The sequence below is a fragment of the Vulpes lagopus genome, chromosome 3 (assembly GCF_018345385.1).
Source record: "Vulpes lagopus strain Blue_001 chromosome 3, ASM1834538v1, whole genome shotgun sequence".
In the NCBI taxonomy this organism is placed as follows: domain Eukaryota; kingdom Metazoa; phylum Chordata; class Mammalia; order Carnivora; family Canidae; genus Vulpes; species Vulpes lagopus.
This window is the reverse complement of record NC_054826.1, coordinates 28,505,980-28,527,383: the sequence shown is the minus strand read 5'-3', so window position 1 is coordinate 28,527,383 and position 21,404 is coordinate 28,505,980. Positions and strand designations below refer to the sequence as shown.

At 43.3% G+C, this 21,404-nt stretch overlaps 1 protein-coding gene and 1 non-coding gene across 25 annotated transcripts in view; one reads left to right on the top strand and one right to left on the bottom strand.

Annotated features, from left to right (window-relative positions):
• Positions 1 to 21,404, top strand: part of SH3TC2 (SH3 domain and tetratricopeptide repeats 2) — a 113,198-nt gene that overhangs the window by 45,393 nt on the left and 46,401 nt on the right. For 4 of the 24 annotated variants that reach the window (XM_041747668.1, XM_041747661.1, XM_041747662.1 and 1 more), the window contains one exon: positions 12,404 to 12,485. The exons of 16 other annotated variants lie outside the window; for them this stretch is intronic. In XM_041747668.1, the coding sequence (XP_041603602.1) occupies positions 12,404 to 12,485 (82 nt within the window). Of the gene's footprint in view, positions 1 to 11,628; positions 11,922 to 12,403; positions 12,486 to 14,880; positions 14,943 to 21,404 lie in introns of those variants that run through there. 4 more of the 24 variants (XM_041747666.1, XM_041747665.1, XM_041747675.1 and 1 more) reach the window with 4 other exon arrangements.
• On the bottom strand, positions 9,187 to 9,288 carry LOC121488519. The gene has a single exon (XR_005987137.1). It is a non-coding gene; the product is annotated as a U6 spliceosomal RNA (small nuclear RNA).

Here is a 21,404-nt window from a genome sequence, read left to right as displayed (position 1 = left end):
GAGAGATTGACATCCATGATATGGGCTCACGGGGTGGTTAGGAGGGGGTGAGTGGGGGGCTCTGGGGGCCTGGCAGCCTACTGCTGCCATCTGCTGGACACGTACTGACTCCGCTCTGCCTGGGCGTGTTCCTGAGTCTTGGGATTTGATACAGGGATGGAAGGGTCCCTCCTTTGTGTCTTGGAGCCAACAGGGGATGCTTGAGTGCTGGTTTCCCTTCCCTGAGTGCTGAGGTCTATGGGCTAGACAATGATAAGAAAATAAACCCAACATTGCTTCCAGTGATGGGTTTATTGGTCTTGATGTGGTCTAGTCTTGAGCAGTGTTTCTGTCTTCTTCAATGTAAAAGGTGGACAAGTCGATGGAGATATTAGGGATTTCTCCAGTCTATTATCTTATGTCTTGGCATTTTCTGTCTCTTTATCTATCCCCCTTCCACTTCCATTGCTAATTAATTTGTTGCTTATTTGTTATCTTTCTCCTCCAATGGAATGTTAGCTCCATGAAAGAATATCCCTATCTATTGACCTTACCACTGTGTCACTCTCCCCATCCCAACCTAGATTAGACCACATAGTTGGTGCTTAATCAACATCTTTTGAATGAAATCCTCTGGTCATTTTCAGGATTTCTTCCACTCCGCATACTCTGGTGTTCTATAAATGTTGATTGCATTATTCTTTATCAAATGCAAAAATTAGGGAGATTCAGTGGTGCCCCAGTCAAAAAGCCCAGCTCGGGATTCAGTCCACTGGGTTCTGAATCCTGATACTACCACTTGCCAGCTGTGTGACCTATGGAAATTTACTCAGCTTCCCAGCCCCTCAAATCCTTCACCTTTATTTTTTATTTTAAAGGTTTTATTTATTTATTCATAAGAGACACAGAGGGAGAGGCAGAGACATAGGCAGAAGGAGAAGCAGGCCCCATGCAGGGAGCCCATTATGGGACTTGATCCCGGGGCTCCAGGATCACGTGCTGAGCTGAAGGCAGATGCTTAAATGCTGAGCCACCCAGGCGTCCCTCCTTCACCTTTAGATAGAGATAATGACAGGACCTGCTCCCGTGGGTGGTTATGTGCATCAAGTGAGAAAATCCACGAAAATACTAGTGTAGCGCATCCATATGAAGCTGTCCGTGTGTGTTAACAAGTATTATCATTATTCACTTACGCCTACCCATGTGACAAGCCCCTCATCTCTCTTTCTTCTCATGCAGGCTTGCTGGACCTTTCCCCTATTTGTTCTTGTCAGCATTTCCCTGCCTGGGAATGTGCGGGGAACTCTGTTGCCATGGGGATTGCGGGGCATGGTCCTTCCTCTGGGCCAGTTGCATTGATGCTAAATGAGGCTGGCCTGCATCCAGGTTTCCATCTCCTTGCAGAGAAGTACTCAGGTAGGGCCCTGGTGAGAGAGAGCAGGCTTCTAGTACTTCTTTTCCCTATCTCCCTCCCTTCTCTTGCAAATGCAATAAGAATTTCACCCTGCCTCTTCATTTTACAGGCTTGTAAATGAATCTGAATGAAAGGGCTTTCAAAGCAGCATAACTTCATACGTGAAGGTGACATGGTCTTGAATTCTTTCTCTTTATCCCAGGCTGAGATTAATTTCCCTCTCTTTGACCAAATATTTCCCCCAGTTGTGTGGACTCAGTTTAAAGACACACACAGTGCTTCCCTGTGTTTCCCAATTACTAAAAATGCTTTCAGGGATCTTTCTAATTTTCTCTTCACAGCTGCTTTGTAAAGCCCTTAAGTCATTTGGTAGCTGAGGAACCCCACCCTTGAACCAGCTGCTCAGCCTCTTGGCCTCATGCTGAGGCCAACACAGCATCAGGCTTGAATGTGGAGCCCCTTCATCTCCGCCTAGAATCTTTTTCACCTTGCTCAGCTAGATGCTGATGGATTAGGCTTTTAGGAGAGATCATTGAACCTTGGACCATCTAAAAGCCCCAAATAATTTCCATTGGAAAGACAATCTACTCCCTACATAATTATAAGGGTGTGAAGAAAGGGGTTAACAGAAATAAAAATCTACACCCACGAGGATGTTCACAACAATTGGTGGCCACCAGGAAGGAGGAAGCCATGGGGCTCTGCTGGGAAAGTCATCAGAGGAGTAGTATCTTGGCTCATTCCTCTCGGGGAGTGGAATTGATATCTGGGGAAGCAGAGGATCCCTTTGTTTATAAGTTTGTTTTGAACTTTGTTTAGATTTCAGGAAGTGAGACTAACAACTCTCATCTAGAAACAGGAAAATGTTAGCAATCCACATGGCTAAACCATTGGGACTCATTTGTTTGTTTTGATTTTGTCAAGGAGAAAGAGGAACCCTTTCTGGGTCAGCTTTACCCATGGCTCTTGCCTGGACTGCCCTCATGAAGCTTCTCCTTTCTACAAGAGTTCCCATCTTTTTAACTTGAAGCTCCAGCCACAAGTCAAGTGAAACAGGCCAAATCAACACTGTCATTCTCACACTGCGGGCTGAGTCCCGGGCCGAGAGTGAAGCAGTGGGCCAAATAAGATATATGATAATTTACGTAATATGATCCTATATGGGAATATATATATATATATATATATATATATATATATATATATATATAATGTATATATAATATATGTATATATAATTTCCATACAGAAATGGGATCACATATACATGTGTCTAGGATGCAGAGCCAGAGTTCAGAAAGATACTACAAATTTCCTGTGGTTGCCTTTAGGGAGGGGACTGGGCTTTGGTTAGGAGCGAAGTGTTTTGAAAGTGGCCTCACATTTTTATTCAATACTCAGTCTGAACTTTTCCACACATATATGACTGTGGCTGTGTTGACACCATTTCAAACAGAATACCTGGCCTTCCGACAGGACAGTACTTTCCTCACCATGCTCTACAGGTGCTCTCCTTTACTCTCCACTATAAACATGATCTCTGAAATTCCCCTCTGCAGCCTCCCTCTGTCTTTTGGCTCTCCCACTCCTTGAAATCTCCAGAAGTTGCTGGACAGTCTCCTTATGACCTTGTGACATGGTCTCTGATCTCATATCTCTGTCCCCGGTCTCCTCATCTAGCCTGACTCTGAGGTGGCCCATTTCAGTAACTGTCTCACCAGCCCCCTGGATTCTCACACCCTAGAGCCCCTTGACCCTCCTGCCTTGTCAGCTCTGGACTATTGTGTGCTGTCCCTGCTCCATTTTGAGGCTCCTGGAAGAAAGACATAACTCCCATGACTGGATCCCTGCAAACTTTTAACAGCCAGTCCTGTCTATCCCTCACTGGGACCAGCAACCCTCCAATTTCTTTCTAATCAGCTTCTTTTTTTGCTACCCCATGGACTCCTTTTGTCTCCCCCTCCTTGGTTATATTGTGGCCTTCACCCATGAGCTACTCCAAATGCACACCTTCTGTACTCTCGACGCCTTCATACATCCCACCTCAGAGGAACTCTGTCTCCAAAACAGGCTCTGTGTACACAGTTCTCCTCCTTCTGGACGCTTCTACGTCAGTGTTCTTCTCTCTGCATCTGTCTATTCCTCTCTAGTTCATATAGGTGTGACACAGAGCTCTATTCTGGGCTTAGTTTGATTTAATAGTTTCTTTTCCCCCAGTGCCTGAGGAAACAGAAGGGATGTGTGGTGGATGTTGTGGAGTCTGCCTGGATCCCCACCTATCACGACTGGCCCACTCCTTCCTCCAGTTGCTGGAAGCTTTCAAGGTCGATGCTTTCATCTGAGTCCCTCTCTGGGGCTTGCCTAGAACAGAAGAGTGCCACGTCCAGTTTGTGTCTCCTTCTGGGGCACCCTGCCCTCAATGACTGGCCCTTATGAGGATGTAGCCAGTCCAGTGGCTGGTTGTTATCAGATGCCCTTGGCCCAGGATGACTCTACATGGCCCACCTACCCCTGAGCTCCCTGTGGGAACCAGCTGAGGACTCTCTTTAGAGTGCTTTGCAGGCCACTCTGTCCTCTGCCTGGTTCTGTCCCCCCCTCCCCCATAGGGATCCTGTGAACACAACCCCATAAGCTTGCTGCCTACAAGTCTTCCTCTTGGGGTCTGCATCTTGGGAACTGACCTGCTGCAGCAGGCTTTTCAGAGTTGGGGAGAAATCTTGAACAGGGATGGGAAAGATCAATATTCAGATTGATTTCATCTGCTTGGAACATAGAGACAGTCTGAGAAAACTTAGATCAGTGGAAACTTTTGGATTAGGTAGCTTAAAACAAAATCAGTTGTACAAATATAAGTTGTGAGAGATTTGGTCAGGTATCTATTTAAACAAGAACTAAGAGCTTCCTTAAATTTTTAGTTCCTTCCTTCCTTCCTTCCTTCCTTCCTTCCTTCCTTCCTTCCCTCCTTCCTTCATGTAAGAGTGCCTATTTCATCAGGCACCGTGTTTTATGGTGGGAACAGGACAGCAGAAATGTGAGGGGGAGATGGTAAATAAACACAGACTTAGGACTATAATCACTAAAGTGAATAAGCGGGGGCAGAAATAGGAATAAAAGGAGGTATGTCTCAGAGTAGGTGATACTGAATATAAGACTGACTACAGGTCCACACTCTGCAGTGGCACAGACACTGGGGCAGTCAGAGGTGAGGAACTGAGGGTTCTGTGGGATCATGCTCCCATCCCCTACTAACTGAAGGCTCCAGACACTGAAAGAACAGCTGCAGGGGAGTTCTGATGGCCTCGATTCTCAAAGCGTGGTCCAACAGCCAGCATATGGGCACCACCTGCAAGCTCCCACTAGAGCGTCTCACCCCCTCAGAGACCGGGGATTAGGATCTGCATTTTCCCCATTCCCAGGTCTATTGGTTTCCTATGGCTGCTGTAGCAAATGACAAACTTAGTGACTTCAAACAACACAACTTTTCTATCTTGTAGTTTTGGATGTCAGATTTCCGAAGTGGATCTCACTGGGCTAAAATCAAGGTGTTGGTAGGGCTGTGTTCCTCTTGGAAGTTCTAGAGAATCCTTTCTGTGCCTTGGCCAGCTTTTAGAGGCTTCCCACATTTCTTGCCTATGGTCCCATCTTCCATCTAAAACCAGCACTGTAGCAGCATCTCAAATCACTTTCTCTGATTCTGACCTCTGGCTTCTAGTTTGCTTGTCATATCTTCTGACTCTGACCTTCCCACCTCCCTTGCGGTTACATCTGGACCATCCGATGTCCCTTTCTCAAATTCCTTCACTTAATCTTATCAAGAAAGTCCTTTTAGTCAGGTAAGAAAACATAAACATATTCACAGGCTCTGGAGATGTGGATATCTTTGGGGGGCACTATTCTTCCTATCATGCCAGATAATTAATATCCATATTAAAGTTTGAGAAGGACTGGTCTATTGTCCTTCTTTCCTACTTTCCCTGGATGTTCATGTTTGTTGAAATCTTTTATTTTTTTTGAAACCTTTTAAATTAGTGCATGTATGATAAACTGTTTTACTCATTTGCTTGACCTCTATACATACATGGTTCTATGGAGGTTAAGATAATCTGATCTTTATTAGTAGACAGATGTTGCCTGAGGGAGGGGTTGGGGGTTGGGATGTTGTATATATATGTCTGCTTATATTCTCCTGGCTGTCTTAAGTGGTGAAGCTTACTGTATATGCAGGTGCTGGCTGGAATGTTTGGGAAAAGCTATTGCTGTCATTTACTAGCAGTAAGACCCTGGAGAAGTCACCTGACGTCTCTCACACAGCCCTTTCATCGCTTACAAAATGGTGGGTCCAGCTCCTATGTTATGGATATAGGTGTGAGGATATAGTAAGATAGAGGATTTCATCATTATGGAAGTCTTGAATATTATTTATAAATCTTTTTTTTTTTGTTATTTGTGGATGCTGAAACTTGAGGATGAGAGGGGCCCTCTCCTTTCTTTCTTTCTTTCTTTCTTTCTTCCTTCCTTCCTTCCTTCCTTCCTTCCTTCCTTCCTTCCTTCCTCCCTCCCTCCCTCCCTCCCTCCCTCTTTCTTTCTTTCTTTCTTTTTCTTTCTTTCTTTTTCTTTCTTTCTTTCTTTCTTTCTTTCTTTCTTTCTTTCTTTCTTTCTTCTTCTTCTTCTTCTTCTTCTTCTTCTTCTTCTTCTTCTTCTTCTTCTTCTTCGTCTTATTCTTCTAAGATCTACTTATTCATGAGAGAGAGAGAGAGAGAGAGAGAGAGAAATATTGAACACAGAGAGGAGGGTCAAAGGGAGAGGGAGAGAGATAATGTCAAGCAGACTCCATGCTGAGCATGGAGCCCAATTGGGGGCTCGATCCTATAACACTGAGATCACAACCTGAGCTGAAACCAAGAGTCTGTGGCCCAAACAACTGTGCCACCCAGGTGTCCCCTCACATTCTTTTCATTGAGAGAGCCAGATTCCCTGCATGTGGTCTTCCCTTGTGGTTAAGGCTTTTAATTAACTTTAGTATAGATCAGAAGATTAAGAAAAGGAGAGCTCTATGGACATTTAGACCCCTGAAATGTACACCTGGCCCTGTCCCTCATCTCTGTAAAAGAAATCCCTGGGGCATTATTTGCTGAAATCTGGAGGCACATTGGAATCACTAGGAGTGGGTCTAATCAGAGATTCTGTTTCATTGGAGCTGGGTAAGATCTAGGCATCTGAATTTTGATAAAACTCTCCAAGTAGATAGAATGTGAACTATCTCCTGACTCCTGTAGGCTGATGGAAACTTGGAATCCATTAGCAAAAGTACAATACATAAAACAAAGGAGGGGACAGTGCCTCCGTGCTGTGTACAGAATACACAGCTCTGCTGGATAGTTGAATGGAGATCTGGGGATCCCACTTTCAGAGGAACTTGAACAAAGTCATCACGGGAACAAGACTTGAATGGGTGAGGACACAAAGTGACTACATAAGGAAAGTACCTAAGGGGAGGTTGACTTTCCCAAGGCCACCCAATGAAATTTATCAGTGAAAACACCCAGAATACCCCTTTCTTTTTGCTTGAAACCAATTTACTAGATCACAAAAGCCAAATAGTGATGAAAATAGTTGAGCATGAGTATTTATTTTTCTTTCTTAAGTAAACTGCTTGCAAAACGTGTGTCTATTGAAAACTTTGGCCAGTCAAGAAGTAAAGAGAGAAATGCAGCTAGGGTGGCTAGGCTGGATGCCTTTGCCTGAAGTAATGAAAGGAATCTTCTGGATTATCTGAGGACAGGCAGTCCTAGTTTTACTTAGATGCATTTCCTCCTAAGCTTTCTGATTGGAACTGAGATTTTTGTCTCTGTCATGGCTGATAGGTACATTCTTCTCAACAAGGATGTCCCTTCTTCCTCAGAGTCTGGACTCATGGACAATATACCAAAGACTGGTATAACAGTGATCTCTCTTTCACACACACACACACGTGCAAGATTTGCGCAAGTAAAAAATCAACAACTGGAAACACTTTTTAAATTCTCACAATCATTTTATGAGATAGAAATTTTTTGTGATCTCTATGTGACTATTATTATCATTGTTATTTTCAAAGGACAGACTATGCCAAACAGCATACAACTTGGAAATGGCAGAGCCAGGATTTGAACTTTGGTCTTCTGACCACAAATCTAATACCCAAACTGACCTTTGAGAGGTAAAAACATATCTAGATGGAGTTTCCTGGGGTTATCTTAACGAACTGCCCAAACTGGGTTACTTAAAATAATAGAAATATATTGTCTCATAGCTCTGGTGACCGGAAGTCCCAAATCAAGGTGTCTGCATGGCTAAGCTCCCTTGGAAACCTTCAGGGAGGATCATCCCTTGACTCTCCCTGACTTCTGGTGGTTTGCTGGCAATCCTCTTCATTCCTTGGCTTGTGGATGTGTAACTCAATGCCCTCATTGTTGCTGGGGCTTCTGCTTGTGGGTCTGTGTCTTCACAGGGTGTTTGTTTTATAAGAACACTAGTCATATTGGATTAGGGACCCTCTGTATTCCAGTATGAACCCAACCTAAATAATTATATCTACAACAATCCTATTTTCAAATAAAATCACAGTCTGAGGTACTGGGGGTTCAGCGTTCCATATATTATATTTGAAGGGGAGAGAATTCCACCCATGACATAGTCTTACAGTTTTCCCCTTGAATTATAGTTCCTCAGTGCATATATTATCCCAACTAGACTGTGAATTTCCCAAGGAAAACATTTTCAATTTTACATCAGAAGGGTCCAACTGGCTGCTTGTGGGCTGGATTTGGCCTGAATTGAAATACAAGTAAATTGTATTTCTAATTTTTTCTCTGTTAGAATGTATTAGTTTTCTTAAGATGCTTTTTATAAACAGCTAATGTACAAAAAATTCAAGTTTCCTCATCAGAAATAAAAATCTGGACAATCACTGTATTTTTAATACATACTTTTATAGCATTTTAAAAAAATTTTTTTATTATTATTTATTTATGATAGTCACAGAGAGAAAGAGAGAGAGAGGCAGAGACACAGGCAGAGGGAGAAGCAGGCTCCATGCACCGGGAGCCCGATGTGGGATTCGATCCCGGGTCTCCAGGATCGCGCCCTGGGCCAAAGGCAGGCGCCGAACCGCTGCGCCACCCAGGGATCCCCCTTTTATAGCATTTCAAAAGCAAATCTTAATTCAAACCAATACCTCTAAAAGGAAATTTAAAAATTTAGTTTAGTTTCAAGAGTTTGCATATGGCAGAGAAGGCAGGTCACATTTTATATTTTAACATCACAACCTATTGTATAATAAGTATAAAATGAAAAAAGGTAAGTTTGTCTGGTCTGAAGTATTGGCCTACACAGTGCTTTAAAAGATTTTCTGAATTAGTCTTTGAGCATTAATTTTTTAATTCTTGTTTTTCTTATCAAAGTATAAGTAACACATTATACAATGTGCATTATATTAGTTTCCAGCGAACAACATAAAATTCAACAATTCTTTTGTTGTTGTTGTTAAAGATAGATTTATTTATTTATTTATTTATTTATTTATTTATTTATTTATTTATTGCGGGAGGGGGAGAGAGAGAGAGAGAGCACCCCCATGGGAGGGGGAGAGGGAGAGGAAATTTTAAGCAGACTCTCTGATAGTGCAGAGCCTCAGTCGGGCTCAGTCTCATCACACCCTGACATCATGACCTGGGCTGAAAGAGTTGGATTTGGATTCTTAACTGACTGTACCACCCAGATGCCCCATGATTCAGCAGTTCTATATAATATTCAAAACCATGGGATACTTCATGAATCTGCATGTTTCCCTTGCACAGGGGCTGTGTTAATCTCTGTGTCATTCCAATTTTAGTGTATGTGCTACTGGAGTGAGCCTAGTTTGTGGCCATTAAAAAATTCGGGAACTTCATGTGAAAATCTTGATATCTGGTTTCTATGACAAATCAGGACGTCTGGCTACTTCCCAGAAGAACATGGCATCATACTTCTCATTTCCTGAAGCTTAGTGGGAACTTCTTAGGTGGGGCAGTGCCCACCTTGTATCACAGATATATTTGTATCCTACTGATTCTTCTTCTTTGCAGATTAATATACTCTTCATTCAGAAATATATCTAATACCTAAACCCCTTTTATTACCTCCATTGCTGTCACTCTGATACAGACCATCATTATCTTTCTCCCGGATGTTACATTTGCTGCATACATGGAATCCCAGCTATAGTCTATTTTTCTTTTTCCTTTTTTTTTTTTTTTTAAGATTTATTTATTTTAGAGAGAGAGCACACATGAGCTGGTGGAGGGACAGAGGGAAAATCCTTAGAGTCCCTGCTGAGAGTGGAGCCTGACAGGGGGCTCAATTCCAGGACCCCAAGATCATCTCCTGAGCCGAAATTCAGAGTTGGATGCTTAACCAACTGAGCCACCTAGGTGCATCCAGCCTAGGTGCAGTTAGGGTGACCCTTTAAAACTATAAGTCTATCATGAGACTCCTCTATTTGGCATCCTATATTGTCTCCCATCTCACTCATAGTAGAAGCTGAAATCCTTAGATGGCCTTCAATGTCCTCTGCAATCTAGCCTCTAGCTGCTTTCTCTCACCTCATCTTTATACCCTGCTCTGTCTCATGGACTTCAACCACACATGCTTTTCTTTTCACTTGCCAGCCATGGTCCAGCCTCAGGGCCTTTGCACCTGCTGCTCCTCTGTCTGGAAAGCCTTTGTTCAGGCTAATTCACCTAAGGCATATTCATACACCTCAGCCCATATGCAGAATAGCACTAGTTTCTTGCATCTCGAGAAAAACAATGACTTTATCTAGAGTGGACTTGCCAAAATGTGTGTCTCAGCCAACTGCCTCAGGGTGTCACCTGGGACAGACGGACTTCCTTTGGTTGGTTCTGGTCATTTACAATTTCTGATCTCTATTGCTGTACCTGTGTAAGAATTGTGGACAGGTTAGTCAAGGAGAAATGATAAGTCTGAGCATTTGTCATCATGTGCAAGTTAAACTATGGCTTCTTTCTTTCTTTTTTTTTTTTTTTTAAAGATTTTATTTATTTATTCATGAGAGACACATAGAGAGGCAGAGACATAGGCAGAGGGAGAGGGAGAAGCAGGCTCCATGCAGGAAGCCCGATGTGGGACTCGATCCCAGGTCTCAGGATCATGCCCTGGGCTGAAGGCTAATGTTTAGCCACTGAGCCACCCAGGCATCCCAAAACCATGGTTTCTTTTCACCATCTGATTCTTATGTCCTCCCAAAGTTTTGAGTGACTATCTTCTAAAGAAACTCTTGCTCTTTTATCTTAAGCCCAAGAAAACATCCTAAAACAGTGCTTCGGTGAAGAAAAAGGCGTGGGACATTATGAAAGTGGATATTTTAGACAGAAGTGCACAGAGAAAACATCCCGCATGTAATCCCCCATGTGACTGGAGAGACCCTGTCCACTCCCACCCCCTGCCCCACCGCCGCTCTCCCTGCCCCACCCTAGCCCTCCTCTCCTGGGCCTTCCGTAGTGGTCAGCAAGCTCTGAGGGTTCACTATCAGATCATCTAATTGTTTTTTCACTGTGGTCATGGAAAGAGCTTGTATATCAGAAAAATGAAGCTCCCCAACTGTGGAATCAATTAGACCTGACTCCAGTCCTGAATCTGACATTCATACATAGTGGGGCTTCGGATGTGTTATATGCCCCTCTTCGTGAGTTTCCTCACTTAGAGAATAGAGCTGAAAGGACCTATGTTGTGGGGCGGTTACGGGATTGAAATGAAGTAATGTATAGTGAGTGCCTGGCCCATGGCAAACGTTTAAGTGACTGGGAGTCAAAATGAGTCAGCATTGAAACTGAAGCCAGACTCTGTCACCTGAGTCTGAGCTGGTGTGTGCAGTGGACACTCGTGACAGCCCCCATGGGACTGGCCCCTGGGCTATCCTTTATATTGTCACCCCGGTGCTCCTCCTAGAATATAAACACGGCCAACTCACCTCCCTCCTTAAAATGCTGTGCGAGTGACCTCCAGTCCAGCCTGCACGTAGCCTGCAGAGTAGTGGATAGGACTCCTGTGTCCTGTCGGTTGTGCCTCCTCCCTCCTTGGTTCACTCCCCACTGAACTTTGCTCTAGGCACTAACAAAATAATAAGTAATTAGTGATCCTTGAACTTGGCTGTTAGATCAGTCAGGCCTCCATCCAGTCTTGTGGACATTCAACCATATTTTCCCTGCCTCCTTTGGAAGATGTTGCAGGAGGTTTTCTGTACTGCGTCCACTGCATTCTCCGGCTCCGCAACTTGTCCAAAGTGAAAAGGAGGCTGGTCTGGTGTCACCAGGTTTTTGGGCAAATTTGTAACCTTACCGGACTTGGTCCTGCATCCTCTCATCAGTAAGGTGCTGGGCTCCAGCAGGCGATTGCCTGGGTTCCTTCTGACCAAGGCTTTAGGAGCAGGGGCTGGGGCTGTGCCCTTTCACCAGTGAGGAGCTGGCTCACCAATGCTGCTGGCGCCCCGGTGAGCTGCTGTGCCCAGGGGAGGTGTTCACAGACAGAGAGGCTGGGTGGGGATGGCTCTCTCATGGGCAGGCAAGTCAGTGCGGGCCAAGTCAGCCAGGGGGAAACAAGAACAGCAGCCTTGATTCCTGGGATGCTCTCTGGCCTTCTCCTCCACCCTGGCCTCCCCCACAGGAACCCAACTGTGTATCTCAGTCCTAGAATGTGAGGAATGTGCCACAGCCTGATAGGCCTGAAGCAATCTGCAGAGAGGCAGGGAGGAGTGCTGCTCCCCAGTCAGAGGCCTGACAGTGTAGGGACTATGGGTCCTGAGGGCTGGGCTGCCCCTCCCCTCCTGCCTGGGCCTCCTGCTGCAGCCTGATGTCAAAGGCTGCATTGTGCATTGAGCCGGGTTTTGGTCCCTAGTGTGCCAGGGAGGAGGCGGGAGGAGGGACACCGTTGGGAGGCTGTCCCTCCCAGTGCTCTTCTGGCTGTTGTTCCCAGGGGCCTTGGCCTGGGGAGAATGATGCACACATGGGTGGCTGCTTCTGCATTCCCGGGGAGCCGAGTCTATCCTGGGGCCCAGGTGAGTTTCCTGACGTGGGGGAGGGGGTTGGCCTGTGGCTTCCCTGAGGTGATTGGTCCAGTGAGGACTCAGGGATCTGTTGGGTTGGGGAAGCTGCTTTTCCAAAGAGTCCAGCGGCCGAGATGACTTTGCTTTCTGGCCCCCTCTCCTTCCCTCGTCCAGTGCTTGTCATTCCGGCTTTGTGAAAAGGGAGTGGACCCTGGGAAACTTCTACTTTTCTTGACGAGAGAGACTTTGAGCTCTGTAAGGAGCCAGTGCTGCTTTTGGCTGCCACTGACAGGGTGTGACTAACCCCTTCCGTCTTTTCTTCCCAGGATTCCCTAGGTCAGGAAAGAACCTCAGGCAGTGAGTGCCTCTGGGGCCCATGAGTGGCCATAAATTTGGCCTCAGTCACTCAACCCTATTTTCATCAGGGTTGTTGTCGCTAGACAAAAACAGGCAATTTCCTGCCTCCTACCTATTACAGAGTGATTTTCTTTCTTTTCTTTTTTTCTTTATGGTACGTCAACTTGAAGCCATGGAGAGTCGTTGCCCTAAGAAATTGTCAAGTCATCTGAGACTTGATATCAGGTGACCCAATATCCTAGTTTTGCCTGGGCCCGAGGGCTTTCTCAGGATGCAATCGGTGCTAAAACCAGAAGAGTCCCAGGCAACTAGGGTGGTTAGTCACCCTAGTGCAGACTCCTCACTTTTTTTCAGAGCAGGACCAAGGTGGGGTCCTGCCATCTCAAGTATGGCAATTATCAGGATATGTGGCAGCCTTGGGGGAAAGTGGCAGAGTCGGGGAGAACTTGGGAGATAGGAGAGCACCATGCCGAGGAATCATTCCTAACCCTTGTCAGGATTCCACGTCTTCCTGGAGCACCATGTGGTTCCTTGGAAAGGGAGCCCAGAAGAACTGCTAGGCAAGACAAACAGATCTGCAGATGGCACAAAAGGCACAACCATTAGCTATGAAAACATGTTGCATCTCCAGATTTCTAAGATTTATAAGCTTGTCAGACCCTTTCCTTAAATCCTGTTGCCATTGTACTCTGCAGGAGCAGACGTTAAATGGAGTGTGGGGGAACATGAAGGATCACTGGTCTGCAAGCCAGGGTCCTGGGTTCTAGGTCTACCATCACTTGGGCAGTTAACCATCACCATGGTTAATAACCTGGTCTTGGGGATCCCTGGGTGGCGCAGCGGTTTGGCGCCTGCCTTTGGCCCAGGGCGCGATCCTGGAGACCCGGGATCGAATCCCATGTCAGGCTCCCGGTGCATGGAGCCTGCTTCTCCCTCTGCCTGTGTCTCTGCCTCTCTCTCTCTCTCTGTATGACTATCATAAAAAAAAAAAAAAAAAAAAAAAAAAATTAAAAAAAAAAATCACCTGGTCTTGGAGGCCAAAATGTCTGGTTTGATTGTGGTTCTTTGACTTGACCTTGAGCAATTTACTTAACCTCTCTGTTTTAGTCCCCTTGTCTATAGATTTACTGATATATTTATACATTCTTCATAGAGTTGTGTGTGGGGGGATTAAGTCTACGTGTGAAACACTCAAAACTATCTGGCAAACAGTGATTTAAGCACAGGAAATGTCAGCCATATTAATTACATTTCTGTGACTCTAGCCTATCAAGCTCTCCCTCTAGGCCTTTGCTCATCTATAAGATGAGGGAATGTAGCCTTGGCCTGCAGAGGTGCCTTAGGAAGCTCTGCTCCTGCTCTCTGACCCCCAGCTTCAGCTGGAGCAGCTCTGCTTCTGTGTGACATCCTGTCCTCAGCCCAAGATTTCATGAACAAGAGTTCTATGGCTCAAAACCAACCAGTTAACCAATCAACACTGAAGAAAGCATCCTCAGAGTTCTTATGATATTACTGTCCAATGATTTTATTGTTTCACCTGATTGGGGGCATTTCTAAGTGGCTGGGATCCCGAATCCACTATTTCTCTGAGTCAACTTGCCATTTCCTTTATCAAGGCTTTTCATACCATTTCCCTAACATTTTTTCTGTGCTTATCGGGGCTTTTCCCTAGAGAGGGTGATATGGGTGTTGTAGGTATGAGGACCATTGATATAAAATCCCTTTTTAGGCTCCCCTGTTTTTCCTAGGGAAATAGAACAAAGTATGAGACATATTCTGGAGTGACTCCATAGTTCTGTGACTTAGGGAAAGACTCTTATATTCTTCAAACCTTAGTTTTCCTGTCTGTAACCTGGATCCAATGGTACTATTGGTCACACACAGAGTTTTGGGTAAGGATTATATCAGATAATTCATCTCATGGATTTAGCCCAGGGTCTGGCTTCTGATAACCCCTCAGTAATTGTGGACTGTTTTACTGTTCACTAGTAAAGACTCTTCCTACAACCCTTCTCCCTAATTCCTGTCTCCACTGTGCTCCTGTTTCTAGCTGCTTCTGCCATTACATCTGTTTAAAGTGGAGTAAACAATGAAGACCAGCAGTCCTCAGGGGTAAGGGAAGCAGGAAAGGCGAAGGCTCTTGGTAGCACCGAGCTCTGGACAGATGCCTGGCTGGTTTGCCACCGTGTCACACAATGATGAATGTTGGCTCTGGCCACTCAAGTGACCTGCATTCTCACACATGGGCTGCCTGCAGCATCTGTTCCATGTAATGTTTCTCATTTGCTCACATAAATCTCCCAATTGCACATGGTGAGAGGTGCTGGTTTTGGTCAACTGCTGTCATGTCTGACTTCCTGGACCCTTGGAGATTCTTGTCGCTGTTTAATAAATTATAGTTCCTCACTGAGGATCACAGAGTAAGTCATGTCAAAGTTTATTGACCTAAAAGCTTCTAGCACTGTCCCCTTATCTTTAACACTTGCTTGAAGAAGTTTGGCAGACTTACACTCTTAAACAGGGGATGTGAGAGGGAACATTTGCCTATATTGATTGCTGGTGTTTTTAACTTTCAACATTTTTGGTAAATGTGAATCATGAGTATAATAATAGGAAATTGAGGAAGAATGCTGGCAGTACTGAATGATGTCTCATATTTGAACTTTAAAAAGCTTGTGAGGCATTTTGAACTTACTGATAACAGAGAATTTCAGAACAATAAAACTACCATCTAGCTCTAGTACATTTCTACATTATACCATGTTTGCTTCAGAATACCTTAATTTCATTCTCTTAAAAAAAACAAAACATTGTAGATGCAAGTAGGGTCCTCTGGTCCCCTGGTAGTTCTCTCCCAGTCTCATTTCCTTCCCTCGTTTCCTCCCCAGAGTTAATCACTTTCATGAATTCAGCGGTTTTGTGCTTTTATTACATGTTTGTGTACTCATAATCATTGCAAAGATTTTTTTCTGAAGATTGATACTCAAACAAAATGATATCATTGTGCAGCTTGCTTTTTCCCCTCCCTCTACATTATGATCAGAGATACATCCATGTAGGTAGATATACCTATAGCTGTAATTTGACATTTATCCTAACGAGGACAGTGTAGGTTTACATCATAAACTCTACTGGTGGATATGAATGTCAAGTCAAAGAAGGAAAAAATACATAGGTGGAGAAAAAAGCATGCAGGGAAACACTTTTTAATGTTTCCTTTTTAAAGTTGGGGTGGAAGTTAGGAGAGACTGAGGAGGAGAAATACATCTATTGCTCAAATGGGTCAAATGCTCACGTCTAGCAAGTTTCTTTCTTTTTTTTTTTCTAGCAAGGTTCTAAGAGTGAGATGTTTCCAGATTAGAGACTTCAGACCTCAGAGTTCTGAGATTAGATTAACGTCATGGTGGCAGTAAAGTTGGCTCCCAGTGATCTGCATGCTTCTGACTCTTGTGAACTTGTTATGTGACCTTGGTAAAATCACTACTCCTCTCTAGGCCTTAGTTTCTCCACAGTGAAGTGAGGAGTTGAACTAAATGGTGTCTTAAATCCCTTCTCTCTATTCATTTTCTATAATTATTGCCTCTTCTTTACTTCTATCCCTCATATTCAATTTGTCAAGATACTTTCCCTTTTCTAACTTTAAAGTACCACACCAGGGGTGCCTCAGTGGCTCAGTGGTTGAGCATCTGCTTGTGGCTTAGGTTGTGATCCTGCATCGGGCTCCCCAAAGGGAGTCTGCTTCTCCCTTTGCCTATGTCTCTGCCTCTCTCTGTGTGTCTCATGAATAAATGAATAGAATCTTAAAAAAAGAAAAAGAAAAAAAGAACCACACCATTCACTAAATCCCCTCACTTCTCACTTGCCAAAATCATAGTGCACAGTCTCACACTTATACTCCTGGATTGCCATACAACTTTTTTAGCTGGCCTCCCTGCCTCTTGTCTTTTCTTCTCCCTTGTCCTTCTTGTGCCACCCCAGGTAGAGTTTCCATTGCTACAATGCCATTCCTATGTTCAAGAATGCTTCATGGGTCCCTATTGCTTACTATATCTATTCTAAATTCCTCTGCTTGCCTTGAAATGCTGTCCCTATCCTGACTCTACCATATTTAACAATTTTAACTACATGATCATTGACCTTGCTAGTATGTACAGGCTGGTTTCTGCTGTCTCATGTGCATACAAAGTTCATTCCCCCTTATCTTGCTGATCTCTTTGCCAGTAATTTTAGTCCCCACCTCTCCCATATAAATCTACCAGGAAAGTGAAAAAGAAGCCACAGATTCAGGGATATTACATGAAAACCACATATCTAATACTTGTATCCAGAACATTAAAAAAAAAAAACCAACAAAAAAACCACCCTTATAACTCAGTAATGAGAAGGTTAATAACCCAATTAAATGGAGCAAAATGTTTGTAAAGACACTTTCATTCAGAAAATATATGTATGGCAAATAAGCACATGAGAAAAATGCTCAACGTCATTAGTTACTAAGGAAATGTAAATTGAAACAGTGAGATAAGACAACTATACAATGGCTAGAATTAAAAAGCCTGATAATATCAGATGTTTGTGATGATATTGTGCAACCGGAACTCTCTTGTGTTGCTGATGGGAAGGCAAAATGGTATAGCTGCTTTGGAAAGTAGTTTGGCAGTTTTTAAACAAATCTCAATGTTTTTTTAATTAGTAACTTTTTCCGACCCATAATAATAATAAAAATGAAATGAGCTTATACCAAAAGTAATTTATTGATTCATGAATGAAAAGTCCAGGTGTTGTTTGCTTTAGGTATGGCTGGATCAAGATATTCAATTGATGTTATCAGAAAGTTATCTTTCCTAAACTCCTAAACTTTTACTGGATTGGCTTCAACCTTAGGCAGGCCTTCACCTGTAGTAGGCCTCCCAGTTCTAGGCTGTCATATATATATATATTTTAAAGATTTTAGTTATTTATTTTTGAGGGTGCGAGAGAGAGCACGAAAGGTAGGGGAGAGGCAGAAGAAGAAGCAGACTCCTTGCTCAGCAGGAGCCCAATGCAGGACTCAATCCCAGGACCCTGAGATCATGACCTGAGCTGAAGGCAGGTGTTTAACGGACTGAGCCACCCAGGCTGTCATATTCACAGCTCCAAGTGCAACGGAAAGAAATCTCTTCCTGCAGAGTGCTGTTGAGGGTCCTGAGACTAATTCTCATTGGCTTAACCTTGGTTATGTGGCCATGGCATAACATAACATGATTGGTTGATGCTTGAGTCAAGTGTCCACTTCTGGAGCTAGGGATGGAGTCAGCCCCACCTGAACCAAATGGTTTACGTGGCTCATCTGGCTAATGAGAAGCACAGGATTGAGTCTGGGACTGTCTAATTGCAGTCTTTGTTCCCACCTACTTCTCTACCTGCCTTCAGTTCTAGAAAACAAATGTATGTCTCTTACAGAATATTTGGAAAGTAGACAAAAGTAGACAAAAAGATGATTAAAAATGACTCGGCACTAGCCACTATGGACCTACTGGTCTATTTCCTTGCAGTCATTAAAAAAATCATATCTTTTTCTTTTTAACACACTTCATTTGTATGATACCTTTTTGTTGCCTTGATTTGTCTCTGGTCCTTTTCTAATTCCCAGCTAAGTCTCCATATTCCTTCATGTTGAAATATAATCCCTGTGCAAAAGAGTTCTGTAAATTATAAATCCCCATGCAACTATTAACTCTTCTTCCTATTATGCAGCTCACCCAGATTTTCCAGATTCTTTATTGTGTCTCAAGTGGCTGCTCTCTGGCTCATGGGTCCCCAAGCATCTAGCAAATTGGCTCTCTGTTCCACAGATTCTCACACGAGAGCACACGAGAAATCCTCAAGAGGCTAATTGAAAATGCACATCCCCAGACTCTACCTCTAGATATTCGGAGGTGAAGTAGGTAGAGAAGAGCTCAAGGAATATTTTTCTATTTGTAGTCTACCAAATTTACCACTCATGCAGAGCTATGTACAAAATTATATGTGTACAGTTTTGTGAATTTTCAAAAAGTGAAAATGTCCACCTATACTACTTCCTGGGGTTGTCATTCATTTATTCTCATTGCTATATTGTACTTAATTGTATATACTACACTTACTTATTCATTCTGTGTAGATGGACATTTGGGTTGTTGCCAGGCTGTTTTGGGTGTTACACATACTGGGGCTGTGAATATTTTTGTAGATGTATTTTGGTGAACACATATATGTATTCTTCTGAGTATATGCCTAGGAATGGAACTGCTGAATCTTACTGCATGCATATGTTCAGCTTGAACTGATATGTCAAACAGTTTTTCCAAAGTAAAAATTTTCAAACCTTATTCTCATACTTGCAATACGTGGGATGGGAGTTCCAATTGCTCTGTATCCTTTGAACACTTGGCTTTATCTGTCTTTTTTATTTTGGTCAATCTGTGTAGTGGTGTTCCATTATGGTTTTAGTTTTCATTCTCCTGATGAGCTTGAGAAAATTTTCATAAATTTATTGGCCACTTGGATACTGCCTTGGATAAGGGCTTCTTCACCCTTTTGTCCATTTTTCTAGTTGCCTACCTCTTTCTGAAAGATGCATAGCATTCTTTATATATTCTGGATTTGAATTCTTTACATTCTATACACATTCTTTATATTTTCTTCTAATCTGTCACTTACCTAGCATTCTCTTAATTGCATCTTTTGATTAAAAAAAGTTCCTAATTTTATCCATTATTTTTTTTGTGCATAGTGTGTAGTGCTTTCCCATCCTGTTCAGGAAATAACTGGTTACTTCGGTCATGCAGATATTCTTCTCTAAATTTCTTTTTCTTTTCTTTTCTTTTTTTAAAGATTTTACTTATTTATTCATGATAGACATAGAGAGAGGGGTGGGGGCAGAGACACAGGAGGGAGGAGAAGCAGGCTCCATGCCTGGAGCCTGATGCGGCACTCGATCCCAGGACTCCAGGATTGTGCTCTGGGTCAAAGGCAGGCGCTAAACCACTGAGCCACCCAGGGATCCCCCCTTCTCTAATTTTCTACAAGTTAGTTTGGGCAGATAACTTCCTATTTTTTATTTATTTATTTATTTATTTATTTATTTATTTATTTATTTAGTAAAGACTTTATTTACTTATTCATGAGAGACACAGAAAGCAAGGCAGAGGGAGAAGCAGGCTCCATGCAGGGAGCCCGATGTGGGACTCGATCCCAGGTCTCCAGGATTACACCCTGGGCTGAAGGCAGCGCTAAACCACTGAGCTACGGGGCTGCCCGGGCAGATAACTTTTTAAAAACCAGCACTTAGGTAGCTCTGATGCAAACAGTCTACAAATTATGTCCTATGAAACACTGCAATTTTCTGCTCTAAACCTCACACATCTTTTCAGAGTTTTGTGTCCTGCCCTCTTGCTCAAAGCAGGATGACCATGAACTTCCTTCTTCAAGGTGGACTTATATGGTGGACATTCACCATCTTTAGGCTATCTTTTCTTTCCACGCAGTCTTGCAGTAGGTACACACTCTCACAGCTTGTGGGGGCCATATGTGAATGGGTAAATTTGATGGCATGCAGACTGTGGTAGCCAGAGAAGAATGAATGCCCACAGAGGGACAGCAAATGCTTGACCCCAGACAATTATTGCTACATGAGAATGAGGGCCCTGAACTATATAGATTTTCCCATTTTTAAAGCAAAGCCAAGAATCTGGGTTATGCAAAATATCCCAAGTTCTGAGTGATGTCAAGCAATTCAAATTTGAACTTTAAAAATTCAGTGTATGGGGGAATCCCTGGGTATCTCAGTTAGTTAAGCATCTGTCTTCAGCTCAGGTCATGATCCCAGGATCCTGGGATCAAATCCCGCATTGGGCTCCTTGTTCAGCGGGAAGCCTGCTTCTCGCTCTGTCTGCTGTTCCCCTTGCTTGTGCTCTCTCTCTCTCTCTCTCTCTGATAAATAAAAAAAATAAAATCTAAAAATAAAAAAATAAAAATAAAAATTTACCATGTGGGAAAAGAAAAAAAGAAGAACAAAAGAGAACCAAAAAGGAAGGAAGGAAGGAAGGAAGGAAGGAAGGAAGGAAGAAGAAAGAAAAATGATATTTGTGGGTTCGTGATGGACTCTGACCCTGAGGCTATCAGTATTCAAACTGTCCCAGAGTGAGGAAGCAGGCTACCACTCCAAGTGTGATGCTGGAACCAGCAGATGTAGCACCTGGCAGCACATTAGACACACAGAACCTTAGGCTTTCAACCTACCGAGGTAGAGTCTAAATTTTATCAATATCCTCAGGCAATTCATACACATATGAAAATTTGAGAAGCATCAGTCTAGATGTGTGATTCCCAACACTGGCTCAAATTAGAATCAGTTGGGGAACTTAAAAGAATTTTTATGGCTGGGCTTCACTACAAACCACGTAAATCAGCATTTCTGGAGATGTGGCCTAGGCACTGCTATTTTTAAAAAGCAATCTGAGTGATTCAAATAGGCAGTCAGAGTTGAGAACCACTAACTTAGATCCATCTCTCATTTATGAGTGGGAAAAGTGAAACCTCAGAAAACGGATG